The sequence below is a fragment of the Puma concolor genome, chromosome D4, assembly GCF_028749965.1.
Source record: "Puma concolor isolate L17-30 chromosome D4, mPumCon1.1.hap2, whole genome shotgun sequence".
NCBI lineage: Eukaryota > Metazoa > Chordata > Mammalia > Carnivora > Felidae > Puma > Puma concolor.
The window spans coordinates 5,047,766-5,066,974 of NC_141679.1; the positions used below are offsets into that span (position 1 = coordinate 5,047,766).

Consider the following 19,209-nt stretch of genomic DNA (forward strand, 5'->3'; position numbering starts at 1 on the left):
GACTGCAGAGTCTGTAGAATCCGGCCACCACCCACGGAACAAAGAAGGCTCCCGCGGGATCCGGGACGCCACCCTGGCAGCTGTGACCTCAAGGTCCTGCAGCAAAGCGGGTACTCCGCATCCTGCGCTTGGTCTCACAGAAAGCCCTCTGGTTGGTGCGACTTCCATCACCACCAAAACTCAGTTGCAAGGGAGTCTGGGAAATGTAGTTTTTAGCATTGTGACCTCTACAAGAGCAGAGAGCACTGCAGCGGAGGGCCAGGGGGTACAACCGTTCTACCCACCGCTGTCAGGTCTCTTTATTCCCTTCCAAAAGCATGCGGTCTCCTGTCACACAACCTGTGTAGCAGAAGCTCCACAGGCCTGTCCAGTGCTTTCTCAGCAGAAGAAAGGGGCTCTCTGTCTAGACCCACAGGAAGGCATGGCAACAGAAGGCCACGTCTGGGTAGGCGTCAATATTTTGGGTTTAGATGAACTCGTAAAAAAATCATTGATCATCTTGCACTGTGAGCACATTTGTAAGAAATATATATATATTATATAATATTTATCGCAGTTATACGATATAAATTATATGCACTTGAACATTATTGTACCATCTTGAGAAGATAGTTTCAGAACAAAATTTAGCTGTCCCCAATAGGATATTTTTGTTATTTTTTTAAACGTTTGTTTATTTTGAGAGAGAAACAGTGAGAGTGCGCGCGCGCGTGAGCAAGTGGGGCAGGGGCAGAGAGAGAGGGGGAGAGAGGGAGGGAGAGAGAGAGGATCCCAAGCAGGCTTCCCACTGTCAGCACAGAGCCTGACTCGGGGCTCGATCTCACCAACTGTGACATCATGACCTGAGCAGAGATCAAGAGTCAGATGCTTAGCCGACTGAGCCACCCAGGTGTTGCTCCAAATTAAAAAAAAATTTTTTTTTTCAACGTTTATTTATTTTGGGACAGAGAGAGACAGAGCATGAATGGGGGAGGGGCAGAGAGAGAGGGAGACACAGAATCAGAAACAGGCTCCAGGCTCTAAGCCATCAACCCAGAGCCTGACGCGGGGCTCGAACTCACGGACCGCGAGATCGTGACCTGGCTGAAGTCGGACGCTTAACCGACTGCGCCACCCAGGCGCCCCGCTCCAAATTTTTAAATGCACCAAAGTTTACTGTTCAAACCTTACCTTGTGATGAACAAATGTTGAAATCCCTACTAATGAAGTAACTTTGAATTCCAGTCAGCAATAACCAACTATGAGACCAAAAATGAAATAATCTTTTTGAGAAATATTGAAAATCTGAGTTGAATTTGAGGCATGGAGTTACCGTATTTGAATTTCATGTTACCGGAGAGGAAGAAATTATTTGAATAAATTGCTAGTGTTAGTTGAAATGGTGTCAATCTTATTCTCACAAGATATTTTTTTTTTTAAACGTTTATTTATTTTTGAGACAGAGAGAGACAGAGCATGAACGGGGGAGGGTCAGAGAGAGGGAGACACAGAATCCGAAACAGGCTCCTGGCTCTGAGCTGTCAGCCCAGAGCCCGACGCGGGGCTTGAACTCACGGACCGCGAGATCATGACCTGAGCCGAAGTTGGCCGCTCAACGGACTGAGCCACCCAGGCGCCCCGAGATTTTGAATCTTCAAAGGAATTGCCTTGTTTTTTAAAACTTCAATTATGTTATACAACTTTGCTCCCCATCTTTAATTGGTGACAGATTTATAACACAGATTTATTTTTTAATTTTACGTGTAGTAACTGGATAGTATTTGATGTTTCAGCTTAGATTGTTTTTGTTTGTTTGTTTGTTTGTTTTTAAATCAAAACTAAATATACCAAAGAAAGCAGGGGTGAAAAAAGGATGGCAGAGATCACTGACCATAGTTTGTGACTTCAAACTTTCTGTATAACACGGATGAAGAAAAAGACTCAAAATCCAACGTTGTCGGGGCGCCTGGGTGGCGCAGTTGGTTAAGCGTCCGACTTCAACCAGGTCACGATCTCACGGTCCGTGAGTTCGAGCCCCGCGTCAGGCTCTGGGCTGATGGCTCGGAGCCTGTTTCCGATTCTGTGTCTCCCTCTCTCTCTGCCCCTCCCCCGTTCATGCTCTGTCTCTCTCTGTCCCAAAAACAAATAAAAACGTTGAAAAAAAATTAAAAAAAAAATCCAACGTTGTCATGAGCCAAGTGACTGACATGAGGTAAGCTTTGAAAGAGAATTCTTTTTTATAAAAAAATGTGAATAAAAGTGACTTCTGATATTTTCTTAAACAGTGTTGTTAGTTACACTGCTTTACGTTAAAGCTGCTGATTTTCTCCATTGCCATGTAAACTTCAAAATAGAAGATTTTGCCTAAAGTTTGCATCACCACCTCTAAGGCATGGACTATAATTCAATGCATACTTGTAAGAGGTTTGTTTTGTTGTTGTTGTTGTTGTTTTAACGTTTATTTTTGAAGGAGAGACAGAGCACGAGCGGGGTAGGAGCAGAGAGAGAGGGAGACACAGAATCCAAAGCAGGTTCCAGGCCCTGAGCTGTCAGCACAGAGCCTGACGTAAGAGGTTTTTTAGTCAAACGTTATTTTCTGTGTGTGTGTGTGTGTGTGTGTGTGTGTGTGTGTGCGCGTGCGCCAAGAAAAGAAACAGAATCTCAAAACCAGACAGTCTTTCTAGTGAGATGTAATTCACATGCCATACATTTCACCATTTTAAAGTGTGCAATTCACTTGTGTATATTCACAAGGTTGTACAACCATCGCCACAATCTAATTTAGAATATTTTCATCATGCCAAAAAGAAACCATACATGCGTTCCCAGTCATTCCACGTTCTCCCTTGCCCCGAGCCCCTGGCAACCACTAATCTGCGCCTGTCTCTATGGACTTGCTGCTCTGGTTCTTCATATAAGTGGAATCACATGTTTCGTTTTGTCTATTGAGGGGATCACATAGTTTTTTCCCCTTTACTAAATGTATTAAATTGAGTGATCTTTTTATAAAGAACTTACCTGGGACAAATTTTCTGTAGAACCTATTCCTGGGATAAATCCCACTTGGTTATGGTGCATAATCCTTTTTACTTTCTGCTGGATTGGATTTGCTAGAATTTATTGAAGAGTTTTGCATCCATGTTAATACAGAATATTGGTCTGTAGTTTTCTTTTATTGGGATATTTTTGCCTGGTTTTGGTATTAGAGTAATAATGGCCTCCAAATGAGCTGGAAAGTACTCTTTCTTCTTATTTTTTGGGAAGAGTTCATGAAGGATTGGTATTAAATATGTTTGGTGGAATTCACTAATGAAAACATCTGGCCTTGAGCTTTTATTTATGGGATTTTTTCTGGGGGGGGTGGTGCAAGTGATCAAGGGGCAGAGAGAGAGACAAGTGGGGCTCACCCAGGGCTCGTGTTTTACCCAAAGCGGGGCACAAGTTCATCTGAAGCAGGGCTCGAGTTCACCTGATATGGGACTCGAACTCACGAACTGTGAGATCACGACCTGAGCTGAAGTCAGATGTTTAATGACTGAGCCACCCAGGTGCCCGGGAAAGTTATTGGTTACCATCTCCGTCTCTACTTGTTATAAATCTATTCAGATTTTCCATATCTTGAGTTACCGTTAATACTTTGTGTTTTCTAGGAATTTTTCTATTCTTTTAGATTTTCTTTTCTTTCCTTTTTTTTTTTTTTGAATGTTATTGTTCATAGTATTCCCTTATATTTCTTTTAGTTTCTGAAAGGTCAGTTGGTTATGTTCTCTCTTTGATTTCTGGTTTTAGTAACTTAAATCTTCTCGCATTTTTTTCTTGGTTTACCTAAAGGTTTGTCAATTTTGTTAATCCTTTAAAGAAACAACTTTTGGTTTTCTTGATTTTCTTCCTTTTCTATTTTATTTTACTGACTTTAGCTCTATTCTTTGTTATTTCCTTCCTTCTGCTTATTCCAGGTTTAATTTTTTCTTCTTTTACTAGTTTATTAAGGTGGAAATTTAGGTTACTGAATTGAGATATACATCCAATTATGCTTCCTGTCCCCTTTTGTCTCTCCTCTTACATTGGGATTCCCATTATGTGTATCTTAGTATTATATTTGGTGTCCCACAGGCCTCTGAGAACCTGTTCATTTTTCTTCATTCTTTTCTTCTTAGATTGGATGGTATGAATTGGCCTATCTTCAAGTTCAGTGATTTTGTCTTCCACCTACTCAAATCTATTTTTGAGCCCCTCTAGTGAGTTTTTCATTGAGTTATTTTATTCTTCAACTTCAGAATTTCTATTTGTTTTTTTTTTTTTTTTGTAATTTTGAATTTCTTATTGATATTTTCTATTTGGTAAGACATCATTCTTATAATTTTCTTTAGTTCTTTAGACATGGTTTCCTTTAGGTCATCAAACACATTTAAAATAGTTGAATTAAATCTCTGTCTGGTAAATTCAACATCTGAATTTCCTGGGGGACGGTTTCCACTGGTTGTGTTTTTCCCTTGTATTGGGTCCCACTTTTGTGTTTCTTTGCATGTCTTGTATTTTTTTTTTTCTTAAAAACTGGACATTTCAGATAGTTAAACTGGCAACTCTGGTAATCAAATTCCACCTCCTCTCCAGGATTTGTTGTTGTTACTTGTAATTTTTGTTTGTTTCTGTAGTGACTTTTCTGAACCAATCTGCAAAGTATTCTTTGTCACGTGTGGTCACTGAAGTCTCTAGTCTCTAGTTTGTTAGCTTAGTAGTCAGCTAGTGATTGTGCAGAGATTTTTTAATAAACACCTGGATCCCAGACTTTGCTGAAGGATTCTGTGTGCAAACTGGGGCACTCCTTCAATACTCAGCCAGGCAGTTGGCAACACTGTCTTAGCCTTCACTTTTACTTGTGCAAGTGCTCAAGAACCATGGAAGACATAACGGCTGAAAACTTCCCAAATACGATGTACAATTAATCTACATACCGGTCAGCCAGCAGTGAGACCTTATGGCCTTCTCAGGTCTTTCCTGAGTATATGCACAGCGCTAGGAATGATCACAGCCCTGTACATGTGCATGTGCATGTACATCTAGATTCCTAGCAGTACGTCAGAACTTTTCAAAGACCCTTATGGACATCTCAGTTCTTATTTTTTTGTTCTAGGGTTTTTGGTTAATCTCCCCCCCACCCGCTCCACAATTGTTAAACAGTGCCTAGGCAGTTGTGCAGTTAAAATGCTTCCATGCAGTTGTTTTTTGTAGGTGGCCCTTGGAGATAGATTTTTCAAACTTGGAGAGCTCTGAATTAAGTCGAATATACCAGTTGCTTTCTCATTCCTCCTCCTCTTTTCTGCTCCCTCAAGTCCACTGGTTTCTAGGACGCTCCATCAATGCAGAATGCTATCTTTCAAGGCTACTGAGGAGTTGGAATATGGAGCATGGGACTAGGGCAAGTTAAACCACCACAAAATTCCTGATTCCTACCAAGATTTAGCTGTATTCCTTGAGGAAAGCCTCTTCAGATTGACACAAATTTTAGTTAATTTACAGTTATGAAAAAGTTGATTTTGATGAATTTTTCCAGTTTTATCTCTCTTTTTTCTTAATGTTTATTTTTGAGAGAGAAAGAGAGACAGAGAGAGAGAGCAAGCTGGGAGGGGCAGAAAGAGAGGGAGACACAGAATCTGAAGCAGGCTCCAGGCTCTGAACTGTCAGCACAGCACAGACCTGACGTGGGGCTTGAACTCACGAACTGCGAGATCATGACCTGAGCTGAAGTCAGACGCTTAACCGACTGAGCCACCCAGGTGCCCTGTTTTTTCTTTTTTATGAATAAGACAATCTTCAGAGATCCTTTCTCTGCCATTTTTGCAGATGTCTCTTTAAGTGTTTATTATTAAATAATACTGAATCAGTGAACTTGTCGCAAGTATACCTTGTTGAAAGAAATGCAATAAATTGTTCTCTCCTCCTTCCTTCCTGTTCTGAATCTTTTAAGCCCCTCTACACATTCCTCTTAAGTGTATCTGATTATCTGTCCTTGGCCTTTTCTCCTCCCGCTCTGCATACACCCCAGATGATCCCATCACTTCCTGTGGCTCCAGGTGTCACTTGCACCATGATGACAATGCTCAGCCTGAATGCTCCCCTTATCACAGACTGTGCGGGTCTCTATATTCGTCCTGTCTTATTTTGATTCCTTACTCAGAAACTCTGGTCTATATTCTTCACACTAGTTAATGTCACCCTTGTCAGAAGTTTGATAGTACCTTGAATAACTGGTGCAGAAAACCAGATAATCTTGAAGGTGACTTTAGAAGATTAGTCTGGCAGATTTTTTTATATATATAAGATTGTGTGTGTGTGTGTGTGTGTGTGTGTGTGTGTGTGATGTTGGGGACGGGAAATGAAAGCACTGCTGGAGTTGACAAGTCCACTTTGCAATTATCCAGTGTTCAGATTGAGTGAGTGTCTGCACGAAGGTGGCGGCTGCAGGAATTACAAAAGGAGAGACGGGTACACGAAATGCTACTAAGGTGATCTCACAGGACACAGTGAGTGACAGGAAAAGGAAAACGAGGAAAAGAGTAACAATGACAGATGGTACTGGGCTTTTAAGTCAACAAGGATAAGAAAGGGCAACAGCAGTAAGGTTACAATGGAGAATGAGCACGTTGGGGAAGAGACCTAAGTCAGTTGCTGATGTTGAAGAAGTAGAATATCATCAAGTGAGCTGGATCAAACAGACTTTTACGTTCAACCCAAATGTAGTAACAGGGGCTTGGGACGCCTGGCTGGCTCAGTCGGAAGAGCATGTGACTCAGTCTCGGGATTGGGAGTTTGAGCCCATATTGGGTGTAGAGATCACTTAAAAAAAAAAAAAAAAAAAAAGAATGAATGGAGTAGCAGGGACCACTTTTAACCTTCGCTCTGAAATAACCAAGAAACTGATTTAAGGTGCTGGACATCAGACAGCAAAAGGCAGTGATCCCTGAAAAAATGGAAACCAATGAAGCAATCTCTATATTTGCCTCAAGTTACTGCCTTGTGAGAGTTTCTAGTACCTAACACAGGAAGTGGAATCCCGGGCAGAGCCAGGTAGACTCCTAGAGTTGAAGACATGGAGTTGAAAAAGAGAGAGACAGAGAGAGAGAGAAATCTCCAGGGATCTATAGAGGATCTCATTCAAGGAGTCAGCAGATTGCTGATCAGTACATGCTTGTGAGGAAACTATTAGAGGCCAGTGAAAGGACTACCTGAAGAATTCGAGAAAACAGCACCTGTTCCAACCAGCCATACTGGAAGCCTGGTCTATTAAGTAACTGAATTTTTTTAAAGTATATTTTATTTATTTTGGGGCGCCTGGGTGGCGCAGTCGGTTAAGCGTCCGACTTCAGCCAGGTCACGATCTCGCGGTCCGTGAGTTCGAGCCCCACGTCGGGCTCTGGGCTGATGGCTCAGAGCCTGGAGCCTGTTTCCGATTCTGTGTCTCCCTCTCTCTCTGCCCCTCGCCCGTTCATGCTCTGTCTCTCTCTGTCCCAAAAATAAATAAACGTTGAAAAAAAAAAAGTATATTTTATTTATTTATTTATTTATTTATTTATTTATTTATTTATTTTTAATTTAATTTAATTTTAGTTTAATTTTTTTTATTTGAGAGAGAGAGGGCACGCACATGAGCCAGGGAGGGACAGAGAGAGAGAGAGAGAGAGAGGGAGAGAGAGAGAATCCCAAACAGGCTCCATGCTGTCAGCGCAGAGCCCGATGTGGGGCTCAAACCCACGAACTGTGAGATCATGACCTGAACTGAGATCAAGAGTTGGATGCTTAACTGACTGAGCCACCCAGGCACCGCAGTAATTGAGTTTTAATTAAACACTGTCCCACAAAGAAAAAATTCCAACTCCAAACAGTTTTACTGAGGTATTTTATTAAAAAAATTTTTAATGTTACTTTTGAGAGAGAGACATTGAGCATGAGCAGGGGAAGGGCAGAGAGAGAGGAAGACGCAGAATTCAAAGCAGGCTCCAGGTTCCAAGCTGTCAGGACAGAGCCTGATGCAGGGCTCAAGCCCACAAATTGTGAGATCATGACCTGAGCCAAAGTCAGACGCTTAACTGACTAAGCCACCCAGGCACACCATGAGGTATTGTCAAAAAGTCAAATATATAAGAAACATATAATGCCAATTCTACATGAGATTTTCCAGGAAACTGAAGAGCAGGAACCACTTCCCAGCTCATTCTATGGGTCCTGCACTACCTTGATTTCAAAGCCAGACAAGAAAAGCACAAACCTTTCTTCTCAAACTATTCCAAAAAATACAAGAGGAAGGAAAACTTTCAAATTCATTATGAGGCCAGCATCACCCTGATACCAAAACCAGATAAAGACACCACGAGAAAGAGAATTGCAGGCCAGTATCTCTCATGAATATAGATGCAAAATCCTTCAACAAAATGTTAGCACACCAAATCCAATAATCCATTAAAAAAAATCACACACCACTATCAAGTAGGTTTTATTTCCTGGATGCAAGGGTGACTCAATATTTGCAAAACAATCAATGTGAATTGTCACAACACTAACAGAAAGAATAAAAACCATATGATCATTTTAATAGATGCAGAGAAAGCATTTGACAAAGTACAATGCCCATTCATGATAAAAACCTTCTGCAAAGTAGACCTAGAGGGAACATATCTCAACAGAATAAAGGCCTTACATAAAAAACCCACAGCCAACACCATACTCAGTGGTAAAAACTGAAAGCCTGTCCCTGAAGGTCATGAACAAGACAAGGATGTCCACTCTCACCACTTTTATTCCACACACTACTGGAATTTCTAGCCACAGCAATTAGACAGCATAAAGAAATAAAAGGCATCCAAACTGGGAAGGAAGAAGTGAAACTCTCACTACTTCCAGAAGACAAGATACTATATATAGAAAACCCTAAAGACTCCACCAGAAAACTACTAGAACCGATAAATGAATCCAGTAAAGTCAAAGGATACAAAATTAATAAACAGAAATCTTTTGCATTCCTACACACTATTAACGAAGCAGTAGAAAGTGAAATTAAGAAAGCAATCCCATTTACAATTGCACTAAAACCAATAAAATATCTAGGAATAAGGTTAACCAAAGAGGTAGAATACTTGTACTCTTATAAAACACTGAGGAAAGAAATTCAAGACAATGCAAAAAAATGGAAAGATAATCGATGCTCTTGGATTGAAGAACAAATATGGTTAATGTCTACACTGCCCAAAGCAATCTACAGATTTAATACAATCCCTATCAAAATACCAACAGCATTTTTCACAGAACTAGAACAAATAATCCTACAATTTGTATGGAACCACAAAAGACCTCAAATAGCCCAAGAAATCTTGAAAAAGAAAAAACTGGGAAGTATCACAATTCCAGATTTCAAGTTATATTACAAAGCAACAGTAATTCAAACAGTATGGTACTGGCGTACAAACAGACACATAAGACAATAGAACAGAAAACCCCCAAATGAACCTATAATTATATGGCAAGTTAATCTATGACAAAGGAGGAACAAGTATACAACAGGAAAAAGACTATCTCTTCCACAAATGGTGTTGGGAAAACTGGACAGCCACATGCTAAAGAATGAAAGCAGATCACTTTCTTTCACCATCTGTAAAAATAAACTCAAAATGAATTAAAGTCCTCAATGTGAGACCTGAAACCATAAAAGTCCTTGAAGAGAGCATAGGCAATAATTTCTCTATCAGCTATAGTCAACTTTTTTTCTAGAAATATCTCCTGAGGCAAAGGAAATAAAGGCAAAAATAAACTATTGGGACTACATCAAAATAAAGTTTGGGCATAGCTAAGGAAACAATCAACAAAACTAAAGGGCGATTTACTGAATAGAAGATATTTGCGAATGACACATCCAATAAAGGGCTAGTGTCCAAAATATATAAAGAGTTGATACAACTCAATACCCCTAAGTCAAATAATCCAATTAAAAATGGGCAGAAGACATGAACAGACATTTCTCCAAAGAAGACATCCAGATGGCCAACAGATACCTGAAAAGATGGCTCAACATCACTCATCATCAGGGAAATGCAAATCAAAACTAAGGTGAGATATCACCTCACACCTGTGAGAATGGCTAAAATAAAAAACACAAGAAACAACAAATGTTGGTGAGGAGGTGGGAAAAAGGAACGGTCTTACGCTGTTGATGGGAATGCAAAGTAGTGCAGCCACTGTGGAAAACAGTTTGGAGGTTCCTCAAAAAGTTAAAAATAGAACGACCCTACAATCCAGTAATTGCAGTAGTGGGTATTTACCCAAAAATACTTATTGAAAGGGCTACACGCACCCCTATGTTTATTGCAGCATTATTTACAATTAGCCAAACTATGGAAGCAGTGCAAGTATCCACTGACAGATAAATGGATAAAGAAGATGTGGGGGATATATATATTTATGCACATATACATGTATTTATATACATACCTTTATATACATGTATTTATATACATATATTTATATACATATATATTTAATGGAATAATATATAATATATTTTAATATAAATATATATAAAGAATATAAAGATGTGATATATATAAATATATATAATACATATATATAAATATATATTACACATATATATATTAATATATGTAAGTGGAATATTATTGACCCATAAAAGGAATGGAATCTTGCCATTTGCCACACGGATAGAGCTAGAGAGTATAATGTGAAGCAAAATAAGTTCAGTCCGATAAAGACAAATAGCATATGATCTAAGTCATATGTGGAATTTAAGAAACAAAACAATGAGCAAAGGAAAAACAAGAGACAGAGAAACCGAGAAACTGACTCTTAACTATAGAGAACACACTGATGGTAATCAGAGGGGTTGTGGGTGGGGGGATTGGGGAAATAGGTGATGGGGATTAAAGACTACATCATGATGAAATAAAATTTAAAAAACGATAAAAAAGCACAAACCAAGATTCTTTGTGAACTTAGTTGCAAAAAGTCTTTCCAAAATGTTAGTAAATCAAATCCGATGTTATGTAAAAATTACATCTCATCATGAGCAAGTGTGGTATATCTCAGGAAGGCTGGGTTAACATTCCAAAATCAATGTAATTTACTATATCCACAAATGAAAAAAGGTCACGTCAATACACACAGTGAACACAACTGACAGAATCACATACTTATTCTTGATGAACTCCTAGAAGGGAGCTTCGTCATCCTGATAAAGGGCATCTATGAAAATCCTACTGTTACCATCATAATTAGTGGCAAAAGACTCAATGCTTTCTCTCTAAGATCAGAAGGAAGACAAGGACGTTTGCTTCCACGATCCTGATTTAACCTTGTGCTGGAAATCCTAGCCAGGGAAGAAAAAGAAATAAAACACATCCGTGTTGGAAAGAAGGATGCAACGTTATTCATAGACAAAATGAACATCTAGGAAGAAAATCCAATGCAATTTACAAAAAAACTATTGGAATAAATGAATTTATCCAGTTTGCAGGATATATGATCAACACATAAAAAGGAATTGTTCTTTATACTAGCAACAAGTAATCAGAAATTGAAACTAAATAAGCAATACCATTTGCAAAAGCATCAAAACAGATTAAAAGTTAGGAATCAATGTGACAAAAGATGTGCAAGACTTGTACACTGAAACTATAAAATATTGATTAAAAAACTAACAAAGACCTAAATAAATGGAGAGTCACTGTGTTCGTGCATTGGAAAAGTCAGTATTTTAAAATGTGTGTTTCCAAAACTGATCTACAGTTTCAACACAGTCTTTTATAAAAATTTTTTAATTGAATTTTATTTTTTAACTTAATTTTAATTTTTTGTAATGTCGATTTGTTTTTGAGAGAGACACAGAGCACGAGCCGGGGAGGGGCACAGAGAGAGGGGGACAGGAATTCCAGGCAGCCCCAGGCTCTGAGCTGTCAGCCCAGAGCCCCATGTGGGGCTCGAACGCACTAATGGTGAGATCATGACCTGAGTCGAAGTCAGACGCTTAACCGACTGAGCCACCCAGGCGCCCCTAGTTTCAACACAATCTTAATCAAAATCCCAGCAGGATTTTTCATTTTTTGTAGAAATTGACAAGTTAATTCTAAAAGTCACAGGGAAATGCAAAAGGGTTAGAAGAGACAAAACAACTTTGACAAAAAGAACAAATCCAAAAATATATACATATATAAAATATTTATAACATCTATACAAAATATATTTGCAAATACACAAAAAGTATGTACACATATATACGTAATAGATTTGTGTATATATTTCTGGATTTTCCAATCTATTAACAGACAATTGATCTCATAACAACATGGGTTTGAACTGCACAGGTCCACTCACAGGCAAATTTTTTTTGATGAACACAGTACAGTATACTATAAATGTATTTTCTTTTCCTCATGATTTTCTTAACAACATTTTCTTTTCTCTGGTTTATTTTACTGTACAAGTATAGTATATAATACATGTAAAATACAAAATATGTATTAATCTACTGTTTAAGTTATCAGTTAAGGCTTCCAATCAACAGCAGGCGACTCATAATTAAGTTTGAGGAAGTTAAAAGTTACACATGGATTTCTTTTTTTTTTTAAGTTTATTTATTTTTGAGACAGAGAGAGACAGAGCATGAAAGGGGGAGGGGCAGAGAGAGAGGGAGACACAGAATCGGAAGCAGGCTCCAGGCTCTGAGCCATCAGCCCAGAGCCCGACGCGGGGCTCGAACTCACGGACCGTGAGATCGTGACCTGAGCTGAAGTCGGACACTTAACCGACTGAGCCACCCAGGCACCCCAAAAGTTACACATGGACCTCTGACTGCAGAGGGATGGTCAGTGCCCCAATCCCCACATTGTTCAAGGGTCAACTATATACAACATTTTGTACAAGTTGTAATTGTCCACTTTAAATATGTACAGTTTAGGAGTGCTTTGGGTGGCTCAGTCGGTTGAGTGTCCAACTTGAACTCAGGTCATGATCTTGTGGTTCGTGGGTTCGAGCCCCGCATTAGGCTCTGTTCTGATGGCTCAGAGTCTGGAGCCTGCTTCAGATTCTGTGTCTCCCTCTCTCTCTGCCCCTCCCCTGCTCACACTCTCTCTCTCTCAAATAAAAACATTAAAAAATTAAATACGTGCAGCTTATTATATGTCAAGTATACCTTAGTAACATTTATTTATTTTTTTTTTTTAAAAATTTTTTTTTTCAACGTTTATTTATTTTTGGGACAGAGAGAGACAGAGCATGAACAGGGGAGGGGCAGAGAGAGAGCGAGACACAGAATCGGAAACAGGCTCCAGGCTCCGAGCCATCAGCCCAGAGCCTGACTCGGGGCTCGAACTCACAGACCGTGAGATCGTGACCTGGCTGAAGTCGGACGCTTAACCGACTGCGCCACCCAGGCGCCCCTACCTTAGTAACATTTAAAAAAATCTATCAAATGAGCTGCTTTGAGGGCACCTGGTCTTTATTCTAGCAGTGGCTTTGGAGTCAGTCAGGTGGTCCTAGTCCAGTCCATGGTACTGGAATTTTAGATATTTGCATGCAAAAAAATCAACCTCAGTCCGTATGTTTTACCATATACAAAAGTTAACTCAAAATAGATCATAGAGCCAAGTGTAACACTTAAAACTATCAAGTACCAGAAGCCAACACAGGAGAAAACCCTTCTGATCTTGGATAAGACAAAGAATTCTCGGATATGACACCAAAGCACAACACAGAAAACAATTGATAAACTGGACTTTATCAAAATTCAAAGCTGTAGCTCCCTGAAATACACTGTTAGGAGCGTCACAGAAGCTGCCGAGTGGGGGCAAATCAAATACCAGACCGGGACTTAATCCAAAATGCAGAAAGAATTCTTAAAACCCAATAAGAAGAGAACAAACAGCTCCATTTTCAAAAGATGGGCAAAAGATCGGAGAAGGTCCTTCAACAAGGAAGATACACGTATGGCAAGTAAGCACGCGAACAGATGCTCAACACCATTAATAGATAGGGAAATCCAAATGAAACAACCATGAGATATCACTACACAGCCACAAGAAAGGCTAAAATTCCCATTTCCAGTGTTGGGAGGATGTGAGGATGTGGAACGTTCATACGCTGCTTTGTAAACCGAGTAACCACTTTGGAAAAGAGTTTGGCAGTTCCTTGGAAATTAAATGCACACTTACTGTATCTCCAGTTTCTTTGTCGCCAGGCGTTTCCCCAACGGAAATTATACATCCATGAAAGATATACATACACATGCATAGCAGCTTTAGGTAAAATAGCCCCAACTTGAAACAACCCAAATTCATCCATTACTGGGTGAATGGATACACTGTGGCATATCCACACAATGGAATATTATTCACCAATGAAAAGAAATGCATTTATCTATGCAACAACACGAATGAATCTCAAGATAGTGATGCTGAGAAAAAGCAACCAGACAGAAAAAAATACATATCGTATATTTCCATTTATACAAAATGCTAGGAAATTCAAACTCATCTAATGTGGTTACTCGGGGAAGGGGAGGGATTGATTACAAAGCAGTCCCAGGAAACATTTTTGGGTGATGGACACGTTCATTATGTCCATTGTGATGGTTTCACGGGTGTATACATAGATCAAAACTTTTCTAATACGTCCGTTTTAAATATGTGCCGTTTACTCTATGTCAAGTGTACCTTAGTAACATTTAAAAAATCTATCATATGATAGATGATAGCTGATCCGAGGACACGTGGCCCTTATTCTAGGCTGTGGCTTTGGAATCAGTCAGGCACTCCCATTCTAGTCCATGAGGACTGCCTGAACTGGGGTCAGCCTGCAGTTTACTTGGGTTTTTTAATGATATGCTGCTGGCCAAGCCCTGCTGATACAATATTCTGATTACTCTGTTACTACAGAAAAGAATATAGAAAATCGATGAAATTACAATTGATGATTATGTTTATATATTGTCTTACTTTCAGGAGAGTCTATTCACTTTCAGCGTCCTGCTTTTCTTTCAGGGATGGAGTGTTTTCTGCCAGTTCTGTCTGGCCTTCCGATTTTATTCCTGTAAGGAGAAAGGAAATGCACCGCATCGTTAAAGTAAACACGCATGCTGCCATCGGATCTCTTGACTGTGCATTTGGTTTCACTCCCTTCTTGCCTGTTGTCTATAGGGGGCAAACCTCCTTGTGCTGCTCAAGGTCACTGGAGGCTGGGATTTCAGAAGTGCTGGGGAACCACGGCCCCTTTCCTACCTTCCACCTGCCACAATAAACCTATCCCCCTATTTCTATTTGGGGTTAATGTAAAGAGCTTTTTACATAAGCCACAGTCTTTTCATCCTACAGTTAAATCTGTGCCTTAAAACGCAAATGTTCCCGAGGGGCCCATTCATTCTATTGGAAGGTAACAGGACAGATGTCAGGTTTATAGCTGAAAACAGGAGAAGCTTACAAAGCAGGGTGGTATTGAGAGTGAGCGAAGAGGGAAAGAATAGTGACAGAGAAAGAAGGATGACCCTGACCTTCAAGGTCATCGTGACCAACAACAGTTCATCGTGCAGTAGCATGAATGCATGGCTTCTGAAACCAGAGGCACTTTGTAAGATAGTTTCCTCTGAGGCAACCTTTTGAAGTCAATTCAAATTCAAACCAAGAGTACAAAATTAAAAAAATCAAGGAGGAATGCGTTTTTGCAATCTCTTAAAAAATAAACACCCCGCTGCTTAAAAGTCACATAAAAAATTCAAGTGATTCTGGAAGTGATTCTTTACCTATAAAGTGACAGCGGAAGCAAAGGCCTGCTGTCCCCTTGTGACCCCAGTGGTTACAGTCAGCCCGTGACTCTTGTAGTTAACAAAGGCTGCACAAAGATGTTCCTAGTTCCTTCGTCGGGGGGTAGAAATCTATCTAGACTCTACCCAGCCACCCGGAAACCCTACAAACACCTGATAGTTGGGCACTGACCTATGATGTGGGAATTATGCCACTGCTGCTTAATTAATGCTTACAAAAGAAATTCTACCTATAAGTTTTGAGTTCTGCTAGGCTAAGTGTACATTTTTAAATTTAAATTTTCCTTGCCATTTGCTAGTAATGATGTAAGTCATGGGCACATAGCAGCCAGGAAAGCAAAGTACTTCTGAGTATTTGTGACTTAACAACACAGGATCCCTGAATGCTGCATAATGTCAACATTGATTATGATGACTGCAATTAAGACCCATTGCCTGATTGCAATTAAGACACTTATCAAAAGGTGCAAAGCTGTGTCTAGAATCGAAGAAGCAGAGAGGCTCAGAGCCGGGGTTCTGGCAGCAGACTGCCCGCAATTTCCCCTGCTGGGCCCGTCTTCTCACCTGTGAAATGGACAGAAGGGTGGTGTCTACCTGCTGAGTTTTCCGTGGGGATTAAATCAATTAACATATGTCCGTTTCTTCGAGCAGTTCCTGGTACAGAATCAACACTCAGTAAATGGTAACTATTTTCACTGCTGAAGCCCAGTATGATTCAGACGCATTCCTGAGTATTTTTAGGAGGATCACAATAGCAGTGATTCTGACATTTCGCTGTCGGCCTGGGTGCTGATGCGCACATCAGTTATTCCACTAACCAGGAAGAGGGTAATGGTAGTGGAAGTGTCATCACCAGCGGTGAGTTTGATGAAAGATGCTCAACAGCTGGCATCCGGAGTTCTGCTTCCTCATAACTGAGACATCCCTCGAATCATTGCGGGTCACAGCTTCTCAGCTGTCGGCGCCCAGCAGTAGGTACTCCGTGCCAACCCCAGCGGGCAGCGGGCATGACGAGTGTGAGTGGGCGGGAGTGCTGGGCGACTTGCACGGGACGCTCAGAAGAAGTCACTCCCGAGACCACTCAGTCTACGTTCTGAAGGAGGCTTAGGACAGCGGGCTGCCCCCGACCAAAACCGCCCAGACAGCTGCACTCATCGGTATGGGTTTACGGTGTTCTTGCCGAGCGTCCGCACGCCTCACCACCATCTCCAGATGGAGACCCGAAACCACAACTTTATTCACGGCCCACTGGTCAGCAAAACCTGACTGACTGAGGCTGCTGGAGGCCTTTCCCCCAACCCACCTGCCCATTACGACTCTGCAAGTGCATTAGTACACTTGGTTGTATGATGGTTCCCCAGGTCCTGTGTAAAATGATGTTTCTTTAACATACAGGGACACCTTTCTCGAGTCTGATCGGTTCTGAGTTCCCAAACCCATCTGGCTCCAAGGGTATCATACCAGCAGCGTGGCCCTGGGTAGCAGCCGCGAACCGCCTCCCTCGAGGGCGGAGACTGTCTTTCATATCTGTATTCCCAGTACTCAGTAATTAAATGAAAAATAAGTGAATCAATGAATGAACTGCCAAGATCAATACTCAATAAACAAGAATACTTTCGTTTCCCAAACATCATTTCTTGTGAACTAGAGCCACTTGGCTATTTAGTGCTGCATAATGTGGAACCCGTTACTACTGTACTCGCGTTAAATGCAGATAATGCCTGCTTTTCAGTTCCGGAGAGTATCAGGTGAGCTAATATATGCCAAGTTCTGTGCTTTGTATTCAAGGCATTCGCTCCCAGTGCTATCTTTGCACTAGGGGTTTGAGTGCTGGCTGTGTTCTTACATAGACCCCGGTTCCGGCCAAGAGCACCAACAAATTCAATTACAAAATTTCTCCATGCATGAGACAATTACTTGTAGTGAGTTATAAAATGTATCATTACTTCAATATTATCCTTTATTCAAGTATTCATAAACATTATAGTGATCTTTCTACTGAGAAAAAGTTTTATTTTTACTTCTATAATCTGAAAGGAAAATAATGCAAATTAATTATTCTTATCCTGCTTCTTTTCATTTTTATGTATGCTGAATATGTATCTACTTGGACTTTTAAACTTTTCAATATTGATAAATTTGTCCAATTTATTTTAGTAGCTTTACTTAATGTTCACCCCTCAAAATCCTTGATGTTTATATTTGTGCCTCAAATATAGATCACAAAAGAATTGCCCTGGGAAATGAAGAAGGTTTATTTGTTGTGCACGTTACTATAGATGGTAAGGAGAACTTTTACTGTTCTGCTATAACTCTAAAAATAATAACAATATCAGATTTATTCTCTTCTTTCTGTAAAATAAATGTTCCAGATCTGGTTTGATGCGTTTTCAAAGGATTTTTTTTTTTTAATGTTTGTTTATTTTTGAGAGAGAGACAGAACACAAGCAGGGGAGGGGCAGAGAGAGGGAGACACAGAAACCCAATCAGGATCCAGGCTCTGAGCTGTCAGCACAGAGACTGATGTGGGGCTCAAACTCACAAGCCGTGACATCATGACCTGAGCCAAAGTCGGACACTTAACCGACTGAGCCACCTGGGCGCCCCTGGTTCGATGTGATTTTAAGTCAAACGACGACTCTTCTAATATCCAGAGATCCATAATCCCCCAGAGTCTAAATATCATCCCGGGTGATTTTATATAATAAGTCCACCGTTAAGAACTCAGTTTACCGTCTTCAGATTGGAACACGAAAGAAAACACGGTATATTCTGCTTGGTTCCCCTTCCCCCCCACTATTACATGGGCACCTCAATGAGTAATAACACGTAATTGAGTATTTCCTGGAGGAGATGGCAGAATTCTTTGTTTTGTTTGGGTGCTCGCGGTTGTTGAAGGGAGAAGTGGGGGACCAGATGAAGTCAAACAAAGCCGTTCCCCACCGCTGTCCTCGCCAATGTCTGGCACCCGAATCGTGGCTTAGCTGAAGGAGAACCCACATGTCCATCAGCTGTGCTCCAAACCGAAGGCCTCCCGTGCTGTGTGGGTGACACAGCCCTGCTGAGGAGGCCCAGGAAGTACCTGCCAGGTGTCCAGCATGAGAGCAGGAACTCGTCTCTGTGTGTGGCACCACGTTCCATGCACTTAAACAGTGCCTGGCACATAGTAGCCACTCAACACGGATTTGTGTAATGAAGGATCAACTGAATGCCGGGAAAAAGGATCTTTTTTCCCCTGAAAAAGTGGCATGTTTCCATTTGTTGGACATTGAGTGGTATTTGCCCTGCTGCCTAGAATCTTGGGTTTGTTATGTTAACTTATTTAATAAAATAAGTAAATAAATAACAATTTAACTTATTTACATTTATTATGCTTAATACGTTAATTTTATTATTCAGGTAATTATATTGTTTTT

At 40.5% G+C, this 19,209-nt stretch overlaps 1 protein-coding gene across 1 annotated transcript in view; it reads left to right on the forward strand.

The window, feature by feature from the left end:
- The first annotated feature begins 316 nt into the window (after positions 1-316).
- LOC147574678 (serine/threonine-protein kinase MRCK alpha-like) overlaps positions 317-19,209 on the forward strand; it is a 28,599-nt gene continuing 9,706 nt past the window's right edge. Inside the window, 7 exon segments of the mRNA XM_086684863.1 lie at positions 317-445; positions 1,824-1,888; positions 1,890-1,943; positions 2,174-2,191; positions 15,018-15,099; positions 16,713-16,950; positions 18,013-18,075. Of these exon segments, the coding sequence (XP_086540989.1) occupies positions 422-445; positions 1,824-1,888; positions 1,890-1,943; positions 2,174-2,191; positions 15,018-15,099; positions 16,713-16,950; positions 18,013-18,075 (544 nt within the window). The 5' untranslated portion in view covers positions 317-421.